General features: G+C 44.4%; 1 protein-coding gene across 1 annotated transcript in view; it reads right to left on the reverse strand.

Moving 5' to 3' along the window:
* Positions 1 to 1,976: 1,976 nt before the first annotated feature.
* The window catches only part of LOC125452430 (zinc transporter ZIP9-B-like), an 81,766-nt gene continuing 57,267 nt past the window's right edge, over positions 1,977 to 26,475 (reverse strand). Inside the window, exons 4-7 of the mRNA XM_048530821.2 lie at positions 12,376 to 12,444; positions 10,406 to 10,491; positions 7,262 to 7,396; positions 1,977 to 6,657 (exon numbers count right to left, since the gene is read on the reverse strand). Coding sequence (XP_048386778.1) covers positions 6,424 to 6,657; positions 7,262 to 7,396; positions 10,406 to 10,491; positions 12,376 to 12,444 — 524 coding nt within the window. The 3' untranslated portion in view covers positions 1,977 to 6,423. The remainder of the gene's footprint in view (positions 6,658 to 7,261; positions 7,397 to 10,405; positions 10,492 to 12,375; positions 12,445 to 26,475) is intronic.

Here is a 26,475-nt window from a genome sequence, read left to right on the forward strand (position 1 = left end):
ATTGACCTGGACTACTAACCCTGCAAGCCCTCTGTGATTCCTACTCATTCATTTGGGGCATAACAGCAATGCCAGCCACTTTCCCTCCATTCCGGGAGAAAATAATACATAATTGTGCAGAAAGGGTCAGTATGGGTCGTGGGATGTCCCAACAGTCGGCTTCCCAATCTCTATGAAAAGGTCCAGAATCCCATCCGTACTGAATGCCCACCTGACCATGCTCCAGCTCCTGGGCTGGAATTGGTATTTAACAATGTCAGTATGCCACTTTTTCCTTCAAACACAAAATAAAACTATCACTCGCTTTTGCTCAAACCATAGATTTAAAAAAAGAAGGTAATACTGTAACTTCATTTTAAGAAGTTTATTCCTAGGACATGATCATTGACGGCTGGGCAAGTGTTTGTTACCCATCCCTAACAGCTCTTGAGAAGATGGTCGTGAAACATTTGGCTCAACTGCAGTCCGGTTATCGCACGATATTTCTGAGGCAACTGAACAGTTTACAAGGTCAGCTGATAGTCAACCATACTGGCATTCCATCCCCTATTCCCAATTCCTCCGCCTCCGCCGCATCTGCTCCCACGATAAGACATTCCACTCCCGCACATCCCAGATGTCCAAGTTCTTTAAGGACCGCAACTTTCCCCCCACGGTGATCGAGAACGCCCTTGACCGTGTCTCCCGTATTTCCCGCAACACATCCCTCACACCCCGCCCCCGCCACAACCGCCCTAAGAGGATCCCCCTTGTTCTCACACACCACCCCACCAACCTCCGGATACAACGCATCATCCTCCGACACTTCCGCCATTTACAATCCGACCCCACCACCCAAGACATTTTTCCATCCCCTCCCCTGTCTGCTTTCCGGAGAGACCACTCTCTCCGTGACTCCCTTGTTCGCTCCACACTGCCCTCCAACCCACCACACCCGGCACCTTCCCCTGCAACCGCAGGAAATGCTACACTTGTCCCCACACCTCCTCCCTCACCCCTATCCCAGGCCCAAGATGACATTCCACATTAAGCAGAGGTTCACCTGCACATCTGCCAATGTGGTATACTGCATCCACTGTACCCGGTGTGGCTTCCTCTACATTGGGGAAACCAAGCGGAGGCTTGGGGACCGCTTTGCAGAACACCTCCGCTCAGTTCGCAACAAACAACTGCACCTCCCAGTCACAAACCATTTCCACTCCCCCTCCCATTCTCTAGATGGCATGTCCATCATGGGCCTCCTGCACTGCCACAATGATGCCACCCGAAGGTTGCAGGAACAGCAACTCATATTCCACTTGGGAACCCTGCAGCCATATGGTATCAATGTGGACTTCACCAGTTTCAAAATCTCCCCTTCCCCTACTGCATCCCTAAACCAGCCTAGTTCGTCCCCTCCCCCCACTGCACCACACAACCAGCCCAGCTCTTCCCCCCCCCCACCCACTGCATCCCAAAACCAGTCCAACCTGTCTCTGCCTCCCTAACTGGTTCTTCCTCTCACCCATCCCTTCCTCCCACCCCAAGCCGCACCCCCAGCTGCCTACTAACCTCATCCCACCTCCTTGACCTGTCCGTCTTCCCTGGACTGACCTATCCTCTCCCTACCTCCCCACCTATACTCTCTCCACCTATCTTCTTTTCTCTCCATCTTCGGTCCGCCTCCCCCTCTCTCCCTATTTATTCCAGTTCCCTCTCCCCATCCCCCTCTCTGATGAAGGGTCTAGGCCCGAAACGTCAGCTTTTGTGCTCCTGAGATGCTGCTTGGCCTGCTGTGTTCATCCAGCCTCACATTTTATTATCTTGGAATTCTCCAGCATCTGCAGTTCCCATCATCTCTCATACTGGCATGGGTCTGGAGTCACTGGTAATGATGGCAGAGGACCTTCCCAAAAGGACATTAGTGAACCAGATGGTAGTTTAGTGATCACTAATCAGTAGTTCAATGATCATTATTAATGAGATGGTAATTCTACTTCAGGTTTGCTATTTGCTTTTATTTTCGCAGCTGCTTATTGCTAACTGTTACTAAGTAAGCATATATACAACTGCACCACTTACTCATGAGAATAAAATATTAACGTAGTCTGGGCTGTCAGGTTAAACAAGATTCTCATAAAAATACAATCAAATCTCTCAAAGTGCAGAGACAAGAGATCATAGAGGACTGATTCTTTCTTGTACATTTGATCAAACAACATTTCATTAATTTATGAATATTGAAATACCTAAAAGCTTGGTTAGGAGAAATAGCTTAACATGGTCAGCACAATCTATTCTCTTTAGAATATTGAAAACAAGCATTTCATCTGAACTTTATTTCCCAGTGGGAATGTCTTCTGATTATTCAATGCTGTTTACAATCCACTCTCACCACGTCACCAACAATTGCGGTTGCTCTCCTGTATAACATTATGTTGTAACATGGAGCAATGGAAATGTGCTCTCAACAATTCAAGTAACATTCCTCATTCCACCCGTCTCTCTGCACTGACAGGGTTGCCAGCGTTCAGTCGAGATGTGACATGAACACCCAGTCAAGGAATAAAATGTCATGTCACGCTATCCAAAGAAAAGTAAAGTGGGGAAATGGACACTGTAACTGCTAATGTTTTAGAACTTGCATATTGAACTGTGATATCTGTGTAACACTTAGACACCATACCCGTGTTTCACTAGCCTACCCCAAGTGTCTGTTCTTAAAGTGAATGTATTTAAAAAGTGCAGGCCTAAATGCAAGAAAATTCATAACATTCAGCGATCAGAATATAAGCTAGTGTAAATGTACTCTCTTCAAATATTTATCAAAAATTCCTCTAACTTTTATTCCAATAGGCTTCCACTACCTTTACAGGCTGTTTATTTCATCTCACAACTTGATATGTGGCAAAAATATCGTATTCATTTTGTTTCAGGTTCTTAAGTATTTAATCTCAGTATATGAGGGGAATAAGTTACACTTAAGCCAATCCAACTCAAAATTTGTTTCAAATGTTCTTCAGATTTTATCACTTCTAGAAACAATTACTGGTGTGTTTCCACCAGTACTTTATGCTAGACAGCTTGCATATCTGAATCATTAATCATACCGGACTGTAATAAGGAAGAGCTTCTCACAGTTTGGGTCAAATAGAAATTTCACACGACCATGATTACACCTCAAGTAAAATTGTAAAGTTAATACTGGGCTTGAATTTCCTCAGAGCTCATCCCAATGTACTGTGATTGTTTATCACAAGCATATTAATCCAACATGGATTGCTAAAGCAATAATATGGGTTCTTTGTTTGAAGATAAGACCATACACAGATCATGTTCATTTGGAGGCGATGTAGACTTGTCTGATCTGTATTACTGCTGCTGTGTTCTGCCTTACAGAGTCATAAGATTATATCATATTTAGTCTAATGGTGGGGAGGGATGGACAGAGGATATGCTCCTTAAGGGTACATGTATATCACATCACAACAGCTGTAAGTGGAATGTGAAATGTTGGATGGTATAAACGTGACGAGAGGGGACACAATGGATATTTAGCATCTTTGAAAATAGATAAAGCAGTTGGCCTGGATGAAATGTAATCCCAGCTGTTAAGAGACACAAGACAGGAAATAAGGTTCTGACAAACATTTTGCAACCTTCTTTGACTAAAATGGGACTGTGGATATTGTACCATTGTCATTCTCTGCTTCTTTCACTTCGAGAAAATCAGCTGAACCTTAAGAATGGGTAAATATTGGAAAAACTGAAGTACAGCAAACAAGGTAAATACAGAGAGGATGTTTCCCCTCATGGGAGAATCTGGGATCAGGTGGCATAATTTCAGAATACAGGAGAATTAATTTGAGACTGAAATGTCTTCTGAGGGTTGAGTGTCTTTGGAACACCTTGCCACAGAGAGTTGTGGGGATGGAATCTTTGTGTATGCTTGAGTCTGAAATAGAGTGATCTTTATCAGGGGACTCAAGGGTTATGGGGAAAGGGCAGGAAAGAGGACTCCAGGAGTGATGGATCAGCTATGAATAGTGCAGCAATCCTGAGGGGCTGAATGGCCTGCTCATTTAGTTCTTATGGTCTAATAACTGTAATTAAGAAATATTTAGTCAAAGACTGTGAAGATCTGCTCGGGAAGCTCATATGTGAATTTTTGAGGAGGATCAATGAGGGTGACATAGTTGATGTAGTTTATCAGGATTTTAGACAAGGTGTTTTTTCCAAGGTCCTGAGAGACAGATTGGTCAGAAAAGTAAAAACCCATGGACTGAACGAGTCCAAGACCAATTCTAGACTTTTAACCTCCGCTCCCATGCTAGCTTAATTTTTTTTAAACTCTGTAGCAAACCTTTAACTCTTGGATAGGCAAATGGAGGATAGTACAATATAGGGTTATGCAGTGTAGTTTGATCTTAGAGTTGGATAGTAGGTCCGCACAACATGGTGGGCTGAAGGGCCTGTACTGTTCCATGTTCTATGTTCTTAACGCTTACAGTATCTGTACCTAGCTACTCTGTACCGACGATGACACCAAGGGGCAGAGTTACAAACTGTTCACTGCAGTCATTCGAGTGCACATGATAAAAAAAGGCTGTTCTGATTCTGACTGCCAATGGGAACAGAAGGTTATTGACAGATCCCTGACATTCACAGGACCGGTAGATAAAATAGTCAACATTCTGTAGGATACTTCCCTTTATTAATGGGGGCATAGACTATAAGAGTTGGGAGGTTATGCTGGAATTGTATAAAACACTTGGTCAAAGGCAGTTCAAGAGTACAGGATTATTCTGCTCAATGAATGTGAAAAGATGAGTAGAGAGGGCGCAGCAAAGACTTCTGAGAACTTTTCCAGCGCTGAGGAATTTTAGCTATGAGAAATGATCAGTTAGGACTGTTTCCTTTGGAACAGAAGAAATTGATGGGTGATTTAATGAGGTGTGTGATGAGCCTGGATAGAGTGAATCAGGTGATCCTATTTCACACAGTGGAGAGGACAATGTCAGGGTCAGAAATTTAAAGCAATTGTCAAAGGATTAGAGCAGAGTCGAGGAGAATATTTTTCTTCCACAAAGTGGAGGAGATTGGAGACTTTCTGTTTTCAACATTCAGAGCATAAAGTGCTTGGATATTTGCGGAAAGTGTTGCAGGCAACAGAGGCACTTGGGCCAGGAGCTTGAAAATGGCATTAAGCTGATTGGCACGTTCTTGACTGTTACTGGCAAGATGGGCAGAATGGCCACCTCCTCTGCATTCTATAATTACAGAGCAAGTTCAGGGGAAATGCTTACATTTGTGGTTACAGCAGTTGAGTGGGTACAGCTATGAAGGAACTTGCCCGTTAAGCAGCCCTCTTATAAGATTTTCACCTTCCAAACGCTTTTCATGAATAATTCAGTCCCTGGACATTTTACACCAGTAATTGAGTCCTGTGTCTGTTGAAAATAATACGATTCATCCCCTTTCTATTGTTTATATGAGTCAATCCCTTAGTATGTAGTGCATTAGTAATTTAATCTCTAAGCAAGTTTTACACTAGTAATTCACCCCATTAGTGTGCTTCACAATCATAAAAGTACTTTGTTTTCACTCTGGCTTTGTGTATTTCTCATCCATCTTTCAGCATCTCCCTGCTTCAGCTGATTTCTCCCCTTTGTTAGTGAAGTCACCAGCTTTTCACTCGGGTGTTCCCAACACTTCTGTGGCCAGTGATGGCTGGCGTTGTAAACCCACTCAGGAGAAGGTCTGGAGTTGTGACAGGGCTGTATGGAGGTCAACACTGGGTTCATGTCCAGTGGACATTAGTTAGCCTCCGTCCAACCACGAGGGACCCAGAAATTCACAGCAGGGCTATCAATACCTTTAATAGAGAGAGTGAAACTCCTTATCAAAGTTGGGACAAAGGATTTTGCCTGAAACATTCACTTGTATTCTTTCCTTTCACAACTCTTTGTGCATTATGGATGCATTAGACTGGCAGAGTGACATCAAACTAAACCCCAAATAAATGAGCTGCCCTTTCTTTATCTGGGCAGAACTAGTAAGAATGTGACTGTAAGTAAAAGGAAACTTTAAAAACTAAGTATTATCTCCCAATTTATACAGTAGGCCTCAAGTTAAGTGTGTGTCTGTCTGTAATAGTGACACTAATGGATTAAATATAGGAGGACATTGGCTATTTGACTTGTCCTAGTAATGCCCCGACTATCCCCAACCTTTCTGTTATCCCAGATTACACATCACCCAACTATAAACGCTCCGTGGCCTCACTAATTTCACTAGGTATTAATTCGATATTGTCCCCACCGTATTGCAATGTCAACATGTATCACTGTCACAAGGGAACGGGTGCTCAGTGCTTCCAGTCAAGGTACAGGTCCCACAGCTGGAATAGAGGGCTGGCGGGGGAAGGCTATCATCCAGCTCCAGTCAGGCATCGTGAAGTCCCAGTGACAGGAGAACAGGAATGGTGCAGCCCACAATCAGAGTCAGGCTCTCCAGAATCCCCAGGCCTTTCTTACCACTGCTGCTGGTGACCACTTGCTGAGTTTGACTGCTGACTTCAGGCAATATGTGCACGGATGCCACATACAGGAATGTCCCAGCAGAGAACAGCAGCCCGATGCCAGAGGCCTTGGTCTGGTGCAGTGGGCCCACACTGCTCTGTGGAGGAGGCAGGTGAAAAAGAATGGTCAGACTCAAAGGACAGGCATCGGCTGTTCAACTGCACAGTGCATTGTATGCCAATATGCCAACCCAGCTCCTGAATCTGCACTGGGATCCAACTGGCATATGAACAGTGCGATGGCACGGATTTGAAGCAAAGGAGGGCAAGAAGGGAAAGAGGCTGCAGTATAGTGATGAAGAACAGAAATGAGGGACGGAGGGCACAGAGGAAGACAAAAGGTAAGTGAAAAGGACCAAGAAAAGAGGCATAGAGAGGTGCAGAAAGAAAGGCAAAGAAGAAGAGAGGAAGTGAATGACTAGGAAGAAGGAAAAATGAACAAAGGGAATGAAACAGGAAGAAGAAAGGAGAAACGGAACAGGAAGATAAAAATATAAGAGGAAAAGAAACCTGATCTCAGTCCAGATGATGAAATAACCATCTGAACATAATTCTACAGAGAGAGAGAGAGACAGCAGAGGAGGAGGGTGGGGATGAGAAAAGGGAGAGGATTAGGATTTGACGAAGCTGAGGACACAGCAGGAGGTGAAGGGGGTTAGAGGAAGGAGGCAAAGTGCTGACAGGAGGGTCTGCAGATCTTACCTTGCTGACTATAAAGTAAGTGGTGACGGCGAGGAGTGGTGCTGCTAGGGAGAAGATGAAGAGGTGTTTCTGAATCTGTCTCTTCTCTAATCCAGCATGCATCAGATACGAGACCAAGCCAAATGATGCAGGAGCCTGAAAAATACCAGAGTAACCATAGAGTGACAGGAAAACCTGGCAACCAACCTCCTTGTTGTTCAATAAGTGATTTCATTCAAATATTCTGCACACGCTCCGTCAATATTTAACAAAACAAATTCAATCAACTTTGAGATCAGAGTTTAAAAACCAGGGACATTTTTTTTACAGTTGTGAGGATGTTGGTGATCCCACACCTGGAATATCATGTATAGTTTTATTCCCTGCATTTAAGAAAAGTTGCTCTGGCATTGGAGGCAGTTCAAAAGAGATTCACCAGTCTGAGTCCTGGGATGAAGGAGATTATTTGTCTCAAATATCTAAAGAGATCAGGCCTTTGTCCGTTAAGAGTTTATAAAAATCAGGGATGATCTTATTGAAACATACACGTTTTTGAAGAGGCTTGATTGGGTAGATATTGAGAAGATGTTTTCACCAGTGGGAGAATCTCAAACTCTAGGACATGATCACAGAATAACAGGACATTCACTTAAAACTGAGATGCAAAGGAATTTCTTCTCCAAGGAGATAGTGAATGTTTATAATTCTAGATCAGTGAAGGCTAGGTCACTGAAACTCTTCAAAGAGGAGGGAGACAGATTTTTGAGATACCAATGGGTTGAGGACTACGAGGGGCTGACATCATAGAGGAGTTGAGGCCTATGGCAAATGACCCAAAGTGCTCTCCAACTGGCACTTAGTCACTTGCCTGTTTACTAAAAGGAGGTCCTGTGTCACACCGTCCTGAGTAGGGCCTCTCCTACATACTGATTTTGGAAACTTTATCGGATACATTTGACAAATTCCACCCCATCAGGCTTTTACACTCAGGGCGACCCAGACAATAGAGGGGAAATGAAAATCTCCAACCAATACCGCTCTGTTATTCCTACAAGTATCTGCAATCTCTCTACACATCTGCTCCTCTAGTACCGGCTGGCTACTGGGGATCCATAACACAGTCCCAACAGAGTGACCATCCCCTTCTTGTTCTAAACATATGGTCTCATTTGATGGCTCCTTGAGAATATCCTCTCTAAGCACTGTTGTTATGTGCAACTCCCCCTGTTTGCTTACTTGTATTTCTGACACGCCTGTAGCTTCTGTATCCTGGAAAAATGAGCTGCCAGCCCTACTCTTCTCTCAGCCATGTTTCTGCTCTGGCTATAATATCCCAGTCCAAGCTCTGAGCTCACCTGCCTAACCAGTCAGGCCTAATAAAATGTGAGGCTGGATGAACACAGCAGGCCAAGCAGCATCTCAGGAGCACAAAAGCTGACGTTTCGGGCCTAGACCCTTCATCAGAGAGCTCTCTGATGAAGGGTCTAGGCCCGAAACGTCAGCTTTTGTGCTCCTGAGATGCTGCTTGGCCTGCTGTGTTCATCCAGCCTCACATTTTATTATCTTGGAATCTCCAGCATCTGCAGTTCCCATTATCTCTAACCAGTCAGGCCTCGTGCGTTAAAATAAATGCACATTAAACCAGAAGTCTTTTCCCTCCCTTCACTGTGCCCCTGGCTGTCCTGAATAGTAAACTTGCTCTCAATGGCTAATGTATTCTCCCCTGACTTCTCGATGGCCCCTCTCTTACACAGGTCCCAAGCTCCTGCCACACTACTAAAGAGACTATTTTCATGACGTTCTCTTTATATTTTTAAAAAGTTTCTCTGTCATTCCCTTTGTGTCCTTGACTTCCCTCATGAGCAGCCCTGTGGTTGTTCCTGATGAAGATAGCTCACCAACAGCACTTCCTCATGGGCTATTAGGGCAGCTAATGACACCACATCCCGTAAATGAATAGTTTTTAAAAGACTAAAAATCTCAAGGTGCTTTAATTAGAACATAGAACTGTAAGCACAGGAACGGGCCCTTCGGCCCACCATGTTGTGCTAAACACGAAACTAATCCCTTCTGCCTGCTTTTGGTCCGTATTCCTCCAATCCTTGGACATTCATGTGATAATCTAAAAGTCTCTTCACAGCCCCTATTGTATTTGCCTGAACCACCACCCTGGCAGTGTGTTCCAGGCTCCTATTACTCTCTGTGTAAACAGCTTACCCCTTACATCTCCTTTGAACTTTACCCATTTCAACTCCGGGAGAAAGATTCTGGTCATCAACCCTAACTATGCATCTCATAATTTTATGGACTTCTATCAAGTCTCCGCTCAGCCTCTGCTGCTCCAGAGTTTTTCTAGCCTCTCCTTTTAGCTCATACCCTCTAATCCAGGCAGCATCCTGGTGAATCTCTTCTGCAGCCTCTCCAAAGTGTCCACGTCCTTCCTGTAATGTGACGACCAGAATTCCTAAGGGAGATTTACATGGCTGACCTGCACCATGATGTGGAGGCGTCAGTGCTAGACGGGAGAGGGGGGAGGGGAATCAAGGTCAGAAATCACACACCAATTTATAGTCCAAAAGATTTACTCAGAAGGAGTGGTGCTACGAAAGCTTGTGTTTTCAGATCAACCTGTTGGACTATAACCTGGTGTCGTGTGTTTAGTGACCTCGAACTGGACTTGTCATAATAACATAGGGAGGTTTCCAGAAGAACAGGGCCAGATACATCATACTCACCTCCTGAGACCTCCAATTTGCCAGGCAATTCCACCGAGTGGGCGGTGCCCCAACAACATTCTAGAAGCTCGACACTGTTGACGTCTTTGATCCTGTCCCTGCCACTGAGAACAATCTCTACCACCATCCCATACAACACTTGGAGTGAGAAATAACTTGTAGCACCTGCAACAGTCTCAGGATATCCCAAACGGTGCATGACCATCATCGGAATACTTCCCAAAGTGTTGTGATCTGCCATTGCAGTGAAACACTGGAGACAATTTGGCTACCAATAAACTGCCAGCAATGAGGGAAACGCTGGCTGTGTGATAAATCAGGACGGGAGTCATTCATGGAGAAAGCGTCAGGACCACGATGGACTGGTGATCTTAGCTGGCACTGTATGAGCTGCAGCAACACCTGATTCAAAGCTAACTTGTCTGCTCACCTTATGAAGGATGACAGCAAAGAACACGATGACTTGGAGAGAGATCTGCGATGATCCTGCTGCAGTCCCAAGAGCCACACCATCAGCTGTGAGAGGGGAGTAACACCAGTTAGTTACGATGGCACATATAGCCAATGGCATGTAGCTACAGGAGAGTGACTTCTCGAATTTGGAAGCTATTGAACGGTCATACCAAGTTCGTGTTAGGGACTGTCACCTGCAGCAGCACATTCAGCCTGGACACTGTTTACTCAGGAAGGTTAGATTGGCCTTGGAAAGGGCCAAACAGCAGGTTCACCAGGAACTTACTGGAGACATTGGGAAGATGGTGTCGGCAATTTGGGGAAAAATTAGTTTCTATTTCCATTGGTTTAGGAAGTTGAAGAGTGATTGAATTGAGGTGTTTGAGGTGATGAGAGGGTCTCACGAGGTGAAACAATTTCCCCGAGCTGGGGAAGACTGGAACGAGGCACAAACATAAAATGAGAGCTACTCCTTACAGGATGACATCAGGAGGCACTATTTCACACATACGCTTGTAGATATCCGGAAAGCTCCAGACAGAATAGAAACATAACAGCAGCAGGAAGCCATTCAGCTCTCAAGCCTCATCTTAGGTTCGAAAAATTCAAAAATCTGTTGAGGGTCATGGTGAGTGGGGTTGGCAGTGATTGTAATGAGGTCAGCCTGGTGGGCCGCATAGAATATGAGTTCCCTGATTGGGCTGATAACCTGGTCTAATTAGGGAGCCCTGGCTGACAGACATAAACCGGGGTGTCAGAGGTTCTGTTCACTCCAAGAGCTGGCTCTGAGGAAGGACTCTCCAGGTGAAGGGTGACTTGGTGATGGGATACCAGCCTTTGTGGAGTTATTTCAGGATGAAAACTGGTTTGAATCTCTAAGTACAGGATAAACATGGTTTCCAGGCAGCAGACGGACAGACAGACTCACTGGGAAATGATGCTTGCTCTATTTGAGTGGATTTGTTCCGAGATCTGGGAGTAGTGGATTGTACACTCTTCCCACTCCTGTATCTCTCTGTTAGAGAAAGAAAGGCTCTACCATCTGTCCCAGAGAATGGGAGCGTGTGAAAGTGAGAGTGGGACAGAGGAGCGAGGGAGAGAGGCAGAGACAGGGCAGGAAACAGCGAATGTGAGAACGGGCAAACAGGAGAGACCATGGGAAATAAATGGGCAATAAATGATGGTCAGTCAGCAACACCCACATCCCACAAATGAATAGAAATTTTAAAAAAGTAGCAGAGCAAAAGACACAGAGTAAGAAAGGGGGGAAAGATGGCAGACAGGCAGATTGGGAATCTTCTGAATGTATTTGTAGTTTGAAGTTGATTTTCTGTCAGTGTGTCTTTTCAATTTGTGAGGGATTTACACGAACAGCTGATGAGGATAAAGCCGTTGATGTGGTTTACATGGACTTGCAAAAGGCACTTGATGTATTTTCGGGCAAGACTTGTTGGCAAAGTTGTAGCTCATGGAGTTAAAACGGACAGCAGTAACATGGGCATGTAATTGGCTCAGAGACAGGAAACAGAGAGCTGTGCTGTCAGCGGATCTTAATTCATCTGTTTTCCAGACTGACAGATGACAATTTGGAACAAAAGTTGTGAATAACAATACTTTCGTTGGTGACAGCAGACATAAGGAGGCAAAGTGACCTCAGCCTTTACATTCAAACAGCAGGTGAGCCGAGCATTTCAGTCGTCTTTAAATAAAAACAGAATGAAGCCGCTTTTCTTTTTGTGTGCAAACTTATCTGATTTTGTCCATGTGACCCGCCCCCCCCAACAGGAAAAGGCCCTCCAGCGCCTGGTTTAAACATAGCATCCACACCCCACTGGGAAGCAATAGCTTGCAGTGTGGGGGAATTAAGAGGATAGCAGCATAGGAGCCTGAGGGGCTGATTGGTCTACTCCTCCTCCTATATTTCTGTGCAGAGATGCAGTGGAATACCTGCAGCATGAATAACCAGGCCAAGTGTTGCCGTCAGGCTGGATCCAACAGCTGGGCCTGAGCTCGTTTCTGTTGTAAAAACAAAAAACTTTATGTTAATAAAGAATAAGCAGATATCTTGCCACACAACACCCACAATCTGTACAACTGATAGAAAAGAAAGGTTGGGTGAACAATATTGTTCATACCCTGATTGATTGTAGTAACCACATTTAACAAGAGGGATCTCCAACTTTAACAAGCTTTCCAATTCGAGAATCTGAATGGTTTTCAGAGAGATGTTTAAAAGGGGATTGAACTTCAGTGTTCCAAATTGTGTCATGTTTTGATGCAGTAAGTGAGGAGAAACCATTGTCTCTAGCAGGAGGGGTCAGTAACCAGAGACCACACAGCTTCAAGAAACCTGCAACAGAGGAAGCAGAGGGAGGGCAAGGAAAATTCTTTACACACTTTCTCAAAGTACAACTTGGTCAGAAAGTGAACTATCAGGATCGGGAACACCCTGGAGGCAAATTCAACCGCAGCTTTCAAACAAAACAGTAAAGGATGTGGGGAGACAGCGGAGAAATGGGACTAGCTAAATTGTTTTTGCAAGGAGCCCACAAGGATCTGAACACCCTCTCTATAACCATACTATGATTCTAAGATAACTCTTTCATAGCAATTGCAAGATCTAGCAAAGGGGAAGTCGTACCCCTATCAAAATAAAAATCGAAACATATGCCCCCAATCTCTTATGGCAGGGGTAGAGATCCCTTCCTAATAATTAAACCTGAAACACCCAAGGAAGTTCACCTCACCTTGCCTAATCTGTTCAACTGTTATGGAGGATGGAAGGTTAAATGAAAAGAAATTCCTGATAGTCACTTTATAAGTAACAAGCAACAATTTATTTATTTAACCCTAACAGTGAAGAAATTAATAGAACTACTAACAAACTGAACAATTCCACACACCCCCTGACTCTTAACTATTTCCTAACTGAACTAAATTCTACAGAAAGCTGTTCAAATAAGCACAAGTCCCACTTATAAAAACCCAATTAATAAGACAACAATAAATCAAAACTTAATCTTTCCACATTCACACAGACTGTGTCTTCTGGAACATTTTGCCTTCTCCAACCTTCCTTCTGTTGATCTCTAGTCACAAATGTCTTTCTTCTGCTGATCCTGGGGTCATGGATGTTTTCTCTATAATTTCCTCCGTAAAGACTCTCAGCTAAAAAATTGCAGTGGTACCTTTGATAGTTTTTTTTAGACAGCTTGATGATTTTTGTGACAGCAAAATTTATTTCTCAGATGGTAGATTTGTTTTCACTTCAGATGGCCGTTGGCTCTCCCCAATTTCCCAAACGCCCTCATCTTTTATACCCTTGATTAACTTCTTTTCAATCGTATTGGTTCTAGGTTGTTAACACCATCAGATTTAAGTTTAAAAGGCTTTTAGTATCTAAGGGCTTGGTTTAAATTGATTGCTAAATTTGGAAAGTCTTGTTATCTTGGTAAAAATGCTGCTTGAATGTTTGATACAAAATGTTTCAATTCGAGTGCTCTCTGTGCATCTGCACTTTAAGGGGCAGTTCAAACATCCATTTTAACTCAAAAAAACATCGACAACGCAATGCTGTCCCCCATTTTACAATTTTACTTTCACCAACTTTGCAACACATACAAGCAAAGGGCCGAGAACATATGTTCCTTGATTCTACACTGGGATAACCATATCATTCACTATCTTGTCACACCAGAAAGAGAAAGAGGTAGCTCAGACATAAGACCATAAGAATTGGGAGCAGGAGTAGGCCATTCAGCCCCTCGAGCCTGCTCCCCCATTTGATGTGATCATCTTGGCCACAGCTCCACTTTCCTGTCCGCTCTCCAGGACCCTTCACCCCTTCAACCGTGTAGAGGACTGCATGCCAAAGACGTTAATCTGGGTGTTCCCCAACCAGAAACCATGGATGAGCTGGAAGATCCATTCCCTACTGAAGGTCACTTCTGAGGTGTTCAGGTCAGGTGACACTGACCTATCAAGGAAATCTAGACATGATTTTCAGAAAGCCATCTGTGATGCTAAGAGGCAATATATAACTAGAGTCCCAGACTAATCACACAAACACTCATTGACTGTAGCAACGCTTACATAAAAAACAGGCTACAAAGTGAAGTTGACTACAGTCACTGATAACACTGCATCCCTCCCCAGCGTGCTCAATGCACTCTGTGCTCACTTTGAACTGAAGGTCAGTGAAATGATGCTACCTTCAGCATCATTATCCTAACAAAACTCTCATCCCCAAACTCCGACACCTGGGACTCTGCTCCCCGCTCTGCAACTGGATCCTTCACTTCCTGACCCACAAACCGTGATCAGTAAAGACAGACAACAACACCTTCTCCACAACAATCCCTAACACTGGTGTCCCACAAAGCTGCACACAGCCCCTTACTGTACTCCCTATGCACTCACAGCTGTGTGGCCAATCTCCACACCAACCCCATTTATAAGTTTGCTGATGACACCAGCTTAGAGGGTCGGATCTCAAACAACGACAACACAATGTGCAGACAAAAGACAGACAGCTTAGTGGCCTAGTGTAAAGACAGCAATCTCTCTCTCAATGTCAGCAAAACAAAGGAACTGGGCACCAACTTAGGGAAGCGGAGTGGATGACGCTCCCTGTCTATGTCAATGTTGCTGAGGTGGAGATGGTCGAGACCTTCAAGTTCCTAGGAGTAAATATCACCAACAATCCTGCCCTGGTCCATCCACATTGACACTACGGTCAAGAAAGCAAACCCATGCCTCTACATCATCAGAAGGCTAAGGAAATTTGGTATGTCCACGATGACTCCTAACAACTTTTATAAATGCACCACAGAAAGCATTCTATGCAGATACATCACAGCTTGGTATGGCAACTGCTCTGCCCAAGAGTTGTGAACGCAGCCAAGTCCATCACAAAAACCAACCTTCCATCCAGTGTAATAAAGTGTGAGGCTGGATGAACACAGCAGGCCAAACAGCATCTCAGGAGCACAAAAGCTGACGTTTCGGGCCTAGGCCCTTCATCAGAGAGGGGGATGGGGAGAGGGAACTGGAATAAATAGGGAGAGAGGGGGAGGCGGACCGAAGATGGAGAGTAAAGAAGATAGGTGGAGAGAGTATAGGTGGGGAGGTAGGGAGGGGATAGGTCAGTCTAGGGAAGACGGACAGGTCAAGGAGGTGGGATGAGGTTAGTAGGTAGATGGGGGTGCGGCTTGGGGTGGGAGGAAGGGATGGGTGAGAGGAAGAACCGGTTAGGGAGGCAGAGACAGGTTGGACTGGTTTTGGGATGCAGTGGGTGGGGGGGAAGAGCTGGGCTGGTTGTGTGGTGCAGTGGGGGGAGGGGATGAACTGGGCTGGTTAAGGGATGCAGTGGGGGGAGGGGAGATTTTGAAACTGGTGACGTCCACATTGAGACCATTAGGCTGCAGGGTTCCCAGGCGGAATATGAGTTGCTGTTCCTGCAACCTTCGGGTGGCATCATTGTGGCACTGCAGGAGGCCCATGATGGACATGTCATCTAGAGAATGGGAGGGGGAGTGGAAATGGTTTGCGAATGGGAGGTGCAGTTGTTTGTTGCGAACTGAGCGGAGGTGTTCTGCAAAGCGGTCCCCAAGCCTCCGCTTGGTTTCCCCAATGTAGAGGAAGCCGCACCGGGTACAGTGGATGCAGTATACCACATTGGCAGATGTGCAGGTGAACCTCTGCTTAATGTGGAATGTCATCTTGGGGCCTGGGATAGGGGTGAGGGAGGAGGTGTGGGGGCAAGTGTAGCATTTCCTGCGGTTGCAGGGGAAGGTGCCGGGTGTGGTGGGGTTGGAGGGCAGTGTGGAGCGAACAAGGGAGTCACGGAGAGAGTGGTCTCTCCGGAAAGCAGACAGGGGTGGGGATGGAAAAATGTCTTGGGTGGTGGGGTCGGATTGTAGATGGCGGAAGTGTCAGAGGATGATGCGTTGTATCCGGAGGTTGGTAGGGTGGTGTGTGAGAACGAGGGGGATCCTCTTGGGGCGGTTGTGGTGGGGGCGGGGTGTGAGGGATGTGTTGCGGGAAATACGGGAGACGCAGTCAAGGGCGTTCTCGATCACTGTGGGGGGAAAGTTGCGGTCCTTAAAGAACTTGGACATCTGGGATGTGCGGGAGTGGAATGTCTTATCGAGGGAGCAGATGCGGCGGAGGCGGAGGAATTGGGAATAGGGGATGAAATTTTTGCAGGAGGGTGGGTGGGAGGAGGTGTATTCTAGGTAGCTGTGGGAGTCGGTCGGCTTGAAATGGACATCAGTTACAAGCTGGTCGCCTGAGATGGAGACTGAGAGGTCCAAGAAGGTGAGGGATGTGCTGGAGATGGCCCAGGTGAACTGAAGGTTGGGGTGGAAGGTGTTGGTGAAGTGGATGAACTGTTCGAGCTCCTCTGGGGAGCAAGAGGCGGCGCCGATACAGTCATCAATGTACCGGAGGAAGAGGTGGGGTTTGGGGCCTGTGTAGGTGCGGAAGAGGGACTGTTCCACGTAACCTACAAAGAGGCAGGCGTAGCTGGGGCCCATGCGGGTGCCCATGGCCACCCCCTTAGTCTGTAGGAAGTGGGAGGAGTCAAAAGAGAAGTTGTTGAGTGTGAGGATGAGTTCGGCTAGGCGGATGAGAGTGTCGGTGGAGGGGGACTGGTCGGGCCTGCGGGACAGGAAGAAGCGGAGGGCCTTGAGGCCATCTCCATGCGGAATGCAGGTGTACAGGGACTGGACGTCCATGGTGAATATGAGGTGTTGGGGGCCAGGGAATTGGAAGTCCTGAAGGAGGTGGAGGGCACTCTGTCTACACCTCCCGCTGCTTCAGGAAAGCAGCCAACATAGTCGAAGATCACCCCAACCTCAGTAATACCCTCTTCCACGCTCTTCCATCAAGCAGAAGATACAAAAGTTTGGAAACACATACCAACAGATTCTTCCCTGCTGTTATGACTTACAAATGGGCCTCGAACATATTACAGCTATTCTTTCATAGAATCTCAACAGAGTGGAGATAGGCCCTTCAACCCAACAAGTCTACACTGACCCTCAGAGCACCTCACCCAGATCCATCCCTATAGCCCACTTAACCTCCACTAAGGGCAGTTTAGCATGGCCAATCCACCTAACCTGCACATCTTCGGACTGTGAGAGGGAACCTATGCAGACACGGGGAGAATGTGCAAACTCCACACAGTCACCCGAGGGTGGGATCGAACCCGGGTCCCTGGTGCTGAGAGGCTGCAGTGCTAACCATTGAGCCACCCTGCCATCTCTGTAGCTGTAACACTATATTCTGTATTTTGTTTTATTACCCTGATGTGCTTCTGTAAGGTATGATTTGTCTAGATAGTATGTAAAACAATACTTTTCACTGAATCTCAGCACGTGACAGTAATAAATCAAATCATCCCTTTATTAACTAAAAATGTGTCTATCTCCTCCTGAAATTTACTGTGTTCCAGCATCCACCACATTGTGCAGTGAATTCCAGATTCATCACCTTTTGAGGGAAGCAATTTTCCTTATCTCGGTTTTAAATCTGATACTCCTTATCCTAAAACTGTGACCTCTCGTTCTAGATTGCACCACATGAGGAAATACTGTTTCTCTGTCTACTTTGCCGATCCCCTTTAGTATCTAATATCCCTCAGTTACACACAATGTGTATCCACTGCCTATTAGTTGCCGCATTCCTGATGAACTGCAGGAAAGAACGATGCCACTGTTCGATACTGAGGAAATGTGGAACAGTTTGTCTGATTCTCTGTTGAATGATAATAATCATGAGGGGGACGGGGTCCCTGCAAGTTATGCTGTGATGGACACTTGGCCCTTCAAAAATGAACAATAATCCCAACGTACAAACACACCAGTTTAGTGACAAATGCACTCTTCATGGTTCTGTGTTTGATTTTTGTCAGACTGCTATTGATATTCACCGAACTTGATTGGTCAAGTCTGAATGTAGACTCAGGGAAAAGTAAACCAGAGAAGTGACTGGAAGCCACTGGTGGAGTATGGGGTCCATAAACAAAGTTGCTGGAAAAGCTCAGCGGGTCTGGCAGCATCTGTGGAGCAGGAAACAGAATGAAGTTCTGAGGAAGGGTCACCGGACCGGAAACGTTAACTCTGTTTCCTGCTCCACAGATGCTGCCAGACCCGCTGAGCTTTTCCAGCAACTTTGTTTTTGCTCCTAATTTACAGCTTTTGCAGTTCTTTCGGTTTTTATGGAGTATGGGGTTGATATTTTGAAGCACTGTAAATCAAACCTGCTATGAAATTGGGACCTCTTCTGTTTTTGATGATTTCTGATGAAAGAAACCATCTTTTCTGATGAAGGGTCAAGGCCCGAAACGTCAGCTTTCCTGCTCCTAAGATGCTGCTTGGCCTGCCATGTTCATCCAGCTTCACACTTTGTTATCTCGGATTCTCCAACATCTGCAGCTCCCATTATCTCTGATGAAATTGGGACCAGTGCTTTCTCTGCATGGATCTGAGATATAAAACATACAGCATACTACTCACTGTGGGTTGAAGGACCTGTTCCTGTACTGTACTGTTCTACTTCCTGTGGGCTGAGCTTCACTTTACCCCTGGAAATCTGGAACTACTAGATTTCCTCATTGCAAGAATCCCCAAAGGTCCCAAGTGCCCACTGGGCTCCGATAGTTGAGTTTTATAAGCTCTACGATCACCGCTCAGACAGTGTGTTCCTGTATCGGACTCCTTCCCACTTCTCGTACAGCAAACAGGACACCTCCAACGTAAGATGAGTGACCCGGGCTGACTCCTTCAGGGTTATGACCATCCTCGCTGGAAATGCAGGGAGGCCCAGTGAGCCATCAGAATGTCAGAGACCAATCATATCTTGAAGCAGTATTGGTTCCACGTACCACAGCTTTACTGTCCAATGGCAGAGGCTGAGGAGGATGGGGAGATTGAGGAAGGAAATGATGTGATCAGAGAACCTGCACTGTAACATTTGGTTTTTACAGTTATAGGAGAAACATAGAAACATAGAAGGAAAGAGCAGAAGAAGGCCATTCGACCTCTTAAGCCTGTTCTGCCATTCAATATGATCATGGCTGATCACTGAGCTCAATTCCCAAATCCCACCTCCCTGACTTTTCCCTTGACCCCTTTAGTCATATGAGCTATCTCTACCCTCTTCTTGAAAACACAGTGTTTTCACCTCAACCACTTTCCATGGCAGTGAATTACACAGGCACACCACTCTCTGGGTGAAGAAATTTTCCTCATCTCAGTCCTAAATGGTATTTACCCTTCTACTTAAACTGTGACGCCTGGCTCTGCACTGCCTGGTCATTGGGAACATCCTTCCTGCATCTACCCTAGACCTGTAAGAAGTTGATAAATTTCTATGAGGTTCCCCTATCATTCTTCTCAACTCCAGTGAATACAATCAATTTCCCCTCATTGTTGCCATCTTAGATATCCATGTGGTCAACCTTTGCTGCACTCCCTCTACAGGGGTGTCAACACTACTCCCTTGTGCAATTCCCAAATAATACCAGTTATCAACCATGGCTCAGTGAGTCGCAGTCACACCCACTTCAGAGATGTGAACCCAAAATAAACATAAGTTAACGCCTGTCTGCTCTTTTCAAGTCAACATTAAAGAACAGGATGGGGGCTGGTGGTGATTTCTCTGACATCCAGGTCAACACTGAGATTTCCAGCCTCTGTACAAACAGTTCTATCATCATGACATTAGAGAGATTGGGGGGCAGTGATGGTATTGTGGTATTGTCACTGAACCCAGTCATCCAGAGGTCCAGGGGAACTGAGTCCAAGCAGGTAGCTGCTGGATTTGTTCAATTCAATTAATTAATAAATCTAGTCGGAGTGAGAGTGACCATGAAACCGCTGTCAATCAGTGTAAATAAAAACCTACCGGTTCACTAAGATCCCGTAGGGGAGGAAATCTGTTATCCTCAGTAGGTCTGGCCTACATGTGACTCCAGACCCAAAGCAACCAGTCTTAACTGGTCTTTAGAGTGGCTAAGCGAAACACTCAGTTTGAGAGCATTTAAGGATAGGCAACAGATGGCTGGCCTTTCTGTGTAATTCCCACATTCCATGAAATATTTTTTAAAAAGTCACAACAAACATCATAGCCTGTAATGTTATCCTGGCTGTGTTAGTGAAAATGTTGGCAGCACAGTTATCCACGTCCCCTACCCAAACTGTTCTGGTAGCCGTGGTAACACTGGCATCTACCTGACAATGAGTAAAATTATCTATAAAAGGAATCCAGCTTGGCTAGTTCCCATCCGATCAGTCTACTGTCAATCGTCAGCAAAGTGATGGAAGAGATCAGCAACAGCATCAAGGAGCAACTACTCACAGTTTAGTTTACCAGAACCACTGGGCTCGAGAACCTATTACAACAAGGACTGATAAAGAGCTGAATTCCAGCGGTGAGGTGAGGGTGACTCCCTTGACATCAGTGCCCCATTTGGCTGAGTTTGGAGATGCCCCAACAAAACTGGAGGCAATGGGAGTCAGGACAAAAGATCTGTGGGTTGGAGTAATACCTGGCACACAGGAGGTAAGTCGTCTCAATTCCTGGGCATCTCTGCAGGAGTTCCTCGGGGTAGTGTCCTCGGCCCAACCATTTTCAGGTGCTTCATCAATGACCTACCCTCCCCATTAAAATCACAACTGCTGATGTTCACCCAACGACTGTCCAAAGTTCAACACCATTTGTCACTCCTTACTATCTATATCCTCCCTGTCTCTTTGGCCTGTTATTATAGTCCATATCCTCATGTTTATAAACACCTCCTACCAAATCTCCACTCATCAGTCTCCCTCCCAAGGAGCACGACAGTAAAATAAAAAAGCAATATCTCATCACGTTCCCAAGGGCATTTAGGGCTAGGCAATATATACTGGCCCCTGGAGGAAATATGCCACAAACAAATACAAACTAATAGACTGCATCATTTCTTCCAAGGATAACTCCAAATGTGAGATGCTTTGGGGTACCCTGAGACCATGAAGTAAATCTCCCTGCCTGGGTAGAGGTACTTCTGCTGGTGCTTGCTACAGGTTGACTGTAAGAGGGGCTGCACTGTTGACCATCTGATAGCTGTCGGCCTGCATTTGGGGCCTCCCCTAAAGAAACAGAAAAGGAACAAAGATTTGATTGCATGTTGCAGAATGGGCTGACATACACCACATAAATGACCCACATCACACAGTGTGTAGGTGTGCTGGAGTACAGGCGAGGAAGTTACAATGTGTGAGATAGGTGTTCCAGAATACAGGGGAGCAAGTGTCAATGTATTATGTGGTGGTGTTCTAGAGTACAGGTGAGGAAGTTCCTATGTATTGTATAGGTGTACCAGAGTACAGGTGAGGAAGTTACTATGTATCGTACAGGTGCACTACAGTACAGGTGAGGAAGTTACTTTGTATCATATAGGTGCACTACAGTGCAGGTGAGGAAGTTACTATGTATTATATAGGTGTACTGGAGTGTAGGTGAGGAAGTTACCTCACTGAAGTGTAGGTGAGGAAGTTACTATGTATTATATAGGTGTACTGGAGTGTAGGTGAGGAAGTTACTGTGTATTATATAGGTGTACTGGAGTGTAGGTGAGGAAGTTACTATGTATTATATAGGTGTACTGGAGTGTAGGTGAGGAAGTCACTATGTATTGTATAGGTGTATTGTATATTACTGTGTATTATATAGGTGTACTGGAGTGTAGGTGAGGAAGTTACTATGTATTGTATAGGTGTACTGGAGCGTAGGTGAGGAAGTTCCTATGTATTATGTAGGTGTACTGGAGTGTAGGTGAGGAAGTTACTATGTATTGTATAGGTGTACTGGAGTGTAGGTGAGGAAGTTACTATGTATTATGTAGGAGTACTGGATCGTAGGTGAGGAAGTTACTATGTATTATATAGGTGTACAGGAGTGTAGGTGAGGAAGTTAGTATGTATTATGTAGGTGTACTGGAGTGTAGGTGAGGAAGTTACTATGTATTATGTAGGAGTACTGGATCGTAGGTGATGAAGTTACTATGTATTATATAGGTGTACTGGAGTGTAGGTGAGGAAGTTACTATGTATTATATAGGTGTACTGGAGTATTGGTGAGGACGTTACTATGTATTATATAGGTATACTGGAGTGCGGGTGAGGAAGTTACTATGTATTATATAGATGTACTGGAGTGTAGGTGAGGAAGTTACTATGTATTATATAGGTGTACTGGAGTGTAGCTGAGGAAGTTACTATGTATTGTATAGGTGTACTGGAGTGTAGGTGAGGAAGTTACTATGTATTATATAGGTGTACTGGAGTGTAGGTGAGGAAGTTACTATGTATTGTATAGGTGTACTGGAGTGTAGGTGAGGAAGTTACTATGTATTGTATAGGTGTACTGGAGTGTAGGTGAGGGAGTTACTATGTATGATATAGGTGTACTGGAGTGTAGGTGAGGAAGCTACTATATATTATATAGGTGGACTGAAGTGTAGGTGAGGAAGTTACTATGTATTATATAGGTGTACTGGAGTGTAGGTGAGGGAGTTACAATGTATTGTATATATGTACTGGAGTGTAGGTGAGGAAGTTACTATGTATTATATAGGTGTACTGGAGTGTAGGTGAGGAAGTTACTATGTATTGTATAGGTGTACTGGAGTGTAGGTGAGGAAGTTACTATGTATTATATAGGTGTACTGGAGTGTAGGTGAGGAAGTTACTGTGTATTATATAGGTGTACTGGAGTGTAGGTGAGGAAGTTACTATGTATTATATAGGTGTACTGGAGTGTAGGTGAGGAAGTCACTATGTATTGTATAGGTGTACTGGAGTGTAGGTGAGGAAGTTACTATGTATTATATAGGTGAACTGGAGTGTAGGTGAGGAAGTTACTATGTATTATATAGGTGTATTGGAGTGTAGGTGAGGAAGTTACTATGTATTGTATAGGTGTACTGGAGTGTAGGTGAGGAAGTTACTATGTTTTTTTGGTGTACTGGAGTGTAGGTGAGGAAGTTACTATGTATTATATAGGTGTACTGGGGTGTAGGTGAGGAAGTTACTATGTATTATATAGGTGTACTGGAGTGTAGGTGAGGAAGTTACTATGTATTGTATAGGTGTACTGGAGCGTAGGTGAGGAAGTTACTATGTATTGTATAGGTGTACTGGAGTGTAGGTGAGGAAGTTACTATGTATTATATAGGTGACTGGAGTGTAGGTGAGGAAGTTACTGTGTATTATATGGGTGTACTGGAGTGTAGGTGAGGAAGTTACTATGTATTATATAGGTGTATTGGAGTGTAGGTGAGGAAGTTTCTATATATTATATAGGTGTACTGGAGTGTAGGTGAGGAAGTTACTATGTATTATATAGGTGTACCGGAGTGTAGGTGAGGGAGTTACTATGTATTGTATATATGTACTGGAGTGTAGGTGAGGAAGTTACTGTGTATTATATAGATGTACTGGAGTGTAGGTGAGGAAGTTACTATGTATTATAAAGGTGTACCGGAGTGTAGGTGAGGGAGTTACAATGTATTGTATATATGTACTGGAGTGTAGGTGAGGAAGTTACTGTGTATTATATAGGTGTACTGGAGTGTAGGTGAGGAAGTTACTATGTATTGTATAGGTGTACTGGAGCGTAGGTGAGGAAGTTCCTATGTATTGTATAGGTGTACTGGAGCGTAGGTGAGGAAGTTACTATGTATTGTATAGGTGTACTGGAGTGTAGCTGAGGAAGTTACTATGTATTATATAGGTGTACTGGAGTGTAGGTGAGGAAGTTACTATGTATTATATAGGTGTACTGGAGTGTAGGTGAGGAAGTTACTATGTATTATATAGGTGTACTGGAGTGCAGGTGAGGAAGTTACTATGTATTGTATAGGTGTACTGGAGCGTAGGTGAGGAAGTTACTATGTATTATATGGGTGTACTGGAGTGTAGGTGAGGAAGTTACTATGTACTGTATAGGTGTACTGGAGTGTAGGTGAGGAAGTTACTGTGTATTATATAGGTGTACTGGAGTGTAGGTGAGGAAGTTACTATGTTTTTTTGGTGTACTGGAGTGTAGGTGAGGAAGTTACGATGTATTATATAGGTGTACTGGGGTGTAGGTGAGGAAGTTACTATGTATTATATAGGTGTACTGGAGTGTAGGTGAGGAAGTTACTATGTATTATATGGGTGTACTGGAGTGTAGGTGAGGAAGTTACTATGTTTTGTATATATGTACTGGAGCGTAGGTGAGGAAGTTACTATGTATTATAGAGGTGTACTGGAGCGTAGGTGAGGAAGTTACTATGTATTGTATAGGTGTACTGGAAGGTAGGTGAGGAAGTTACTATGTATTGTATAGGTGTACTGGAGTGTAGGTGAGGAAGTTACTATGTATTATATAGGTGACTGGAGTGTAGGTGAGGAAGTTACTGTGTATTATATGGGTGTACTGGAGTCTAGGTGAGGAAGTTACTATGTATTATATAGGTGTACTGGAGTGTAGGTGAGGAAGTTACTATGTATTATATAGGTGTACTGGAGTGTAGGTGAGGAAGTTACTATGTATTATATAGGTGTACTGGGGTGTAGGTGAGGAAGTTACTATGTATTATATGGGTGTACTGGAGTGTAGATGAGGAAGTTACTATGTATTGTATGTATGTACTGGAGCGTAGGTGAGGAAGTTACTATGTATTGTATATATGTACTGGAGCGTAGGTGAGGAAGTTACTATGTGTTATATAGGTGTACTGGAGTGTAGGTGAGGGAGTTACTATGTATTGTATATATGTACTGGAGTGTAGGTGAGGAAGTTACTATGTATTGTATATATGTACTGGAGCGTAGGTGAGGAAGTTACTATGTGTTATATAGGTGTACTGGAGTGTAGGTGAGGGAGTTACTATGTATTGTATATATGTACTGGAGTGTAGGTGAGGAAGTTACTATGTATGGTATATATGTACTGGAGTGTAGGTGAGGAAGTTACTATGTATTATATAGGTGTACTGGAGTGTAGGTGAGGAAGTTACTATGTATTGTATAGGTGTACTGGAGCGTAGGTGAGGAAGTTACTATGTATTGTATAGGTGTACTGGAGTGTAGGTGAGGAAGTTACTATGTATTGTATAGGTGTACTGGAGTGTAGGTGAGGAAGTTACTATGTATTATATAGGTGACTGGAGTGTAGGTGAGGAAGTTACTGTGTATTATATGGGTGTACTGGAGTCTAGGTGAGGAAGTTACTATGTATTATATAGGTGTACTGGAGTGTAGGTGAGGAAGTTACTATGTATTATATAGGTGTACTGGGGTGTAGGTGAGGAAGTTACTATGTATTATATAGGTGTACAGGAGTGTAGGTGAGGAAGTTACTATGTATTATATAGGTGTACTGGGGTGTAGGTGAGGAAGTTACTATGTATTATATGGGTGTACTGGAGTGTAGATGAGGAAGTTACTATGTATTGTATATATGTACTGGAGCGTAGGTGAGGAAGTTACTATGTATTATAGAGGTGTACGGGAGCGTAGGTGAGGAAGTTACTATGTATGGTATATATGTACTGGAGTGTAGGTGAGGACGTTACTGTGTATTATATAGGTGTACTGGAGTGTAGGTGAGGAAGTTACTATGTATTGTATAGGTGTACTGGAGCGTAGGTGAGGAAGTTACTACGTATTATAGAGGTGTACTGGAGTGTAGGTGAGGAAGTTACTGTGTATTATATAGGTGTACTGGAGTGTAGGTGAGGAAGTTACTATGTATTATATAGGTGTACTGGAGTGTAGCTGAGGAAGTTACTATGTATTATATAGGTGTACTGGAGTGTAGGTGAGGAAGTTACTATGTATTATATAGGTGTACTGGGGTGTAGGTGAGGAAGTTACTATGTATTATATGGGTGTACTGGAGTGTAGGTGAGGAAGTTACTATGTATTGTATATATGCACTGGAGCGTAGGTGAGGAAGTTACTATGTATTATAGAGGTGTACGGGAGCATAGGTGAGGAAGTTACTATG

Source organism: Stegostoma tigrinum, chromosome 4 (genome assembly GCF_030684315.1).
Source record: "Stegostoma tigrinum isolate sSteTig4 chromosome 4, sSteTig4.hap1, whole genome shotgun sequence".
NCBI classification, from domain to species: Eukaryota; Metazoa; Chordata; class Chondrichthyes; order Orectolobiformes; family Stegostomatidae; genus Stegostoma; species Stegostoma tigrinum.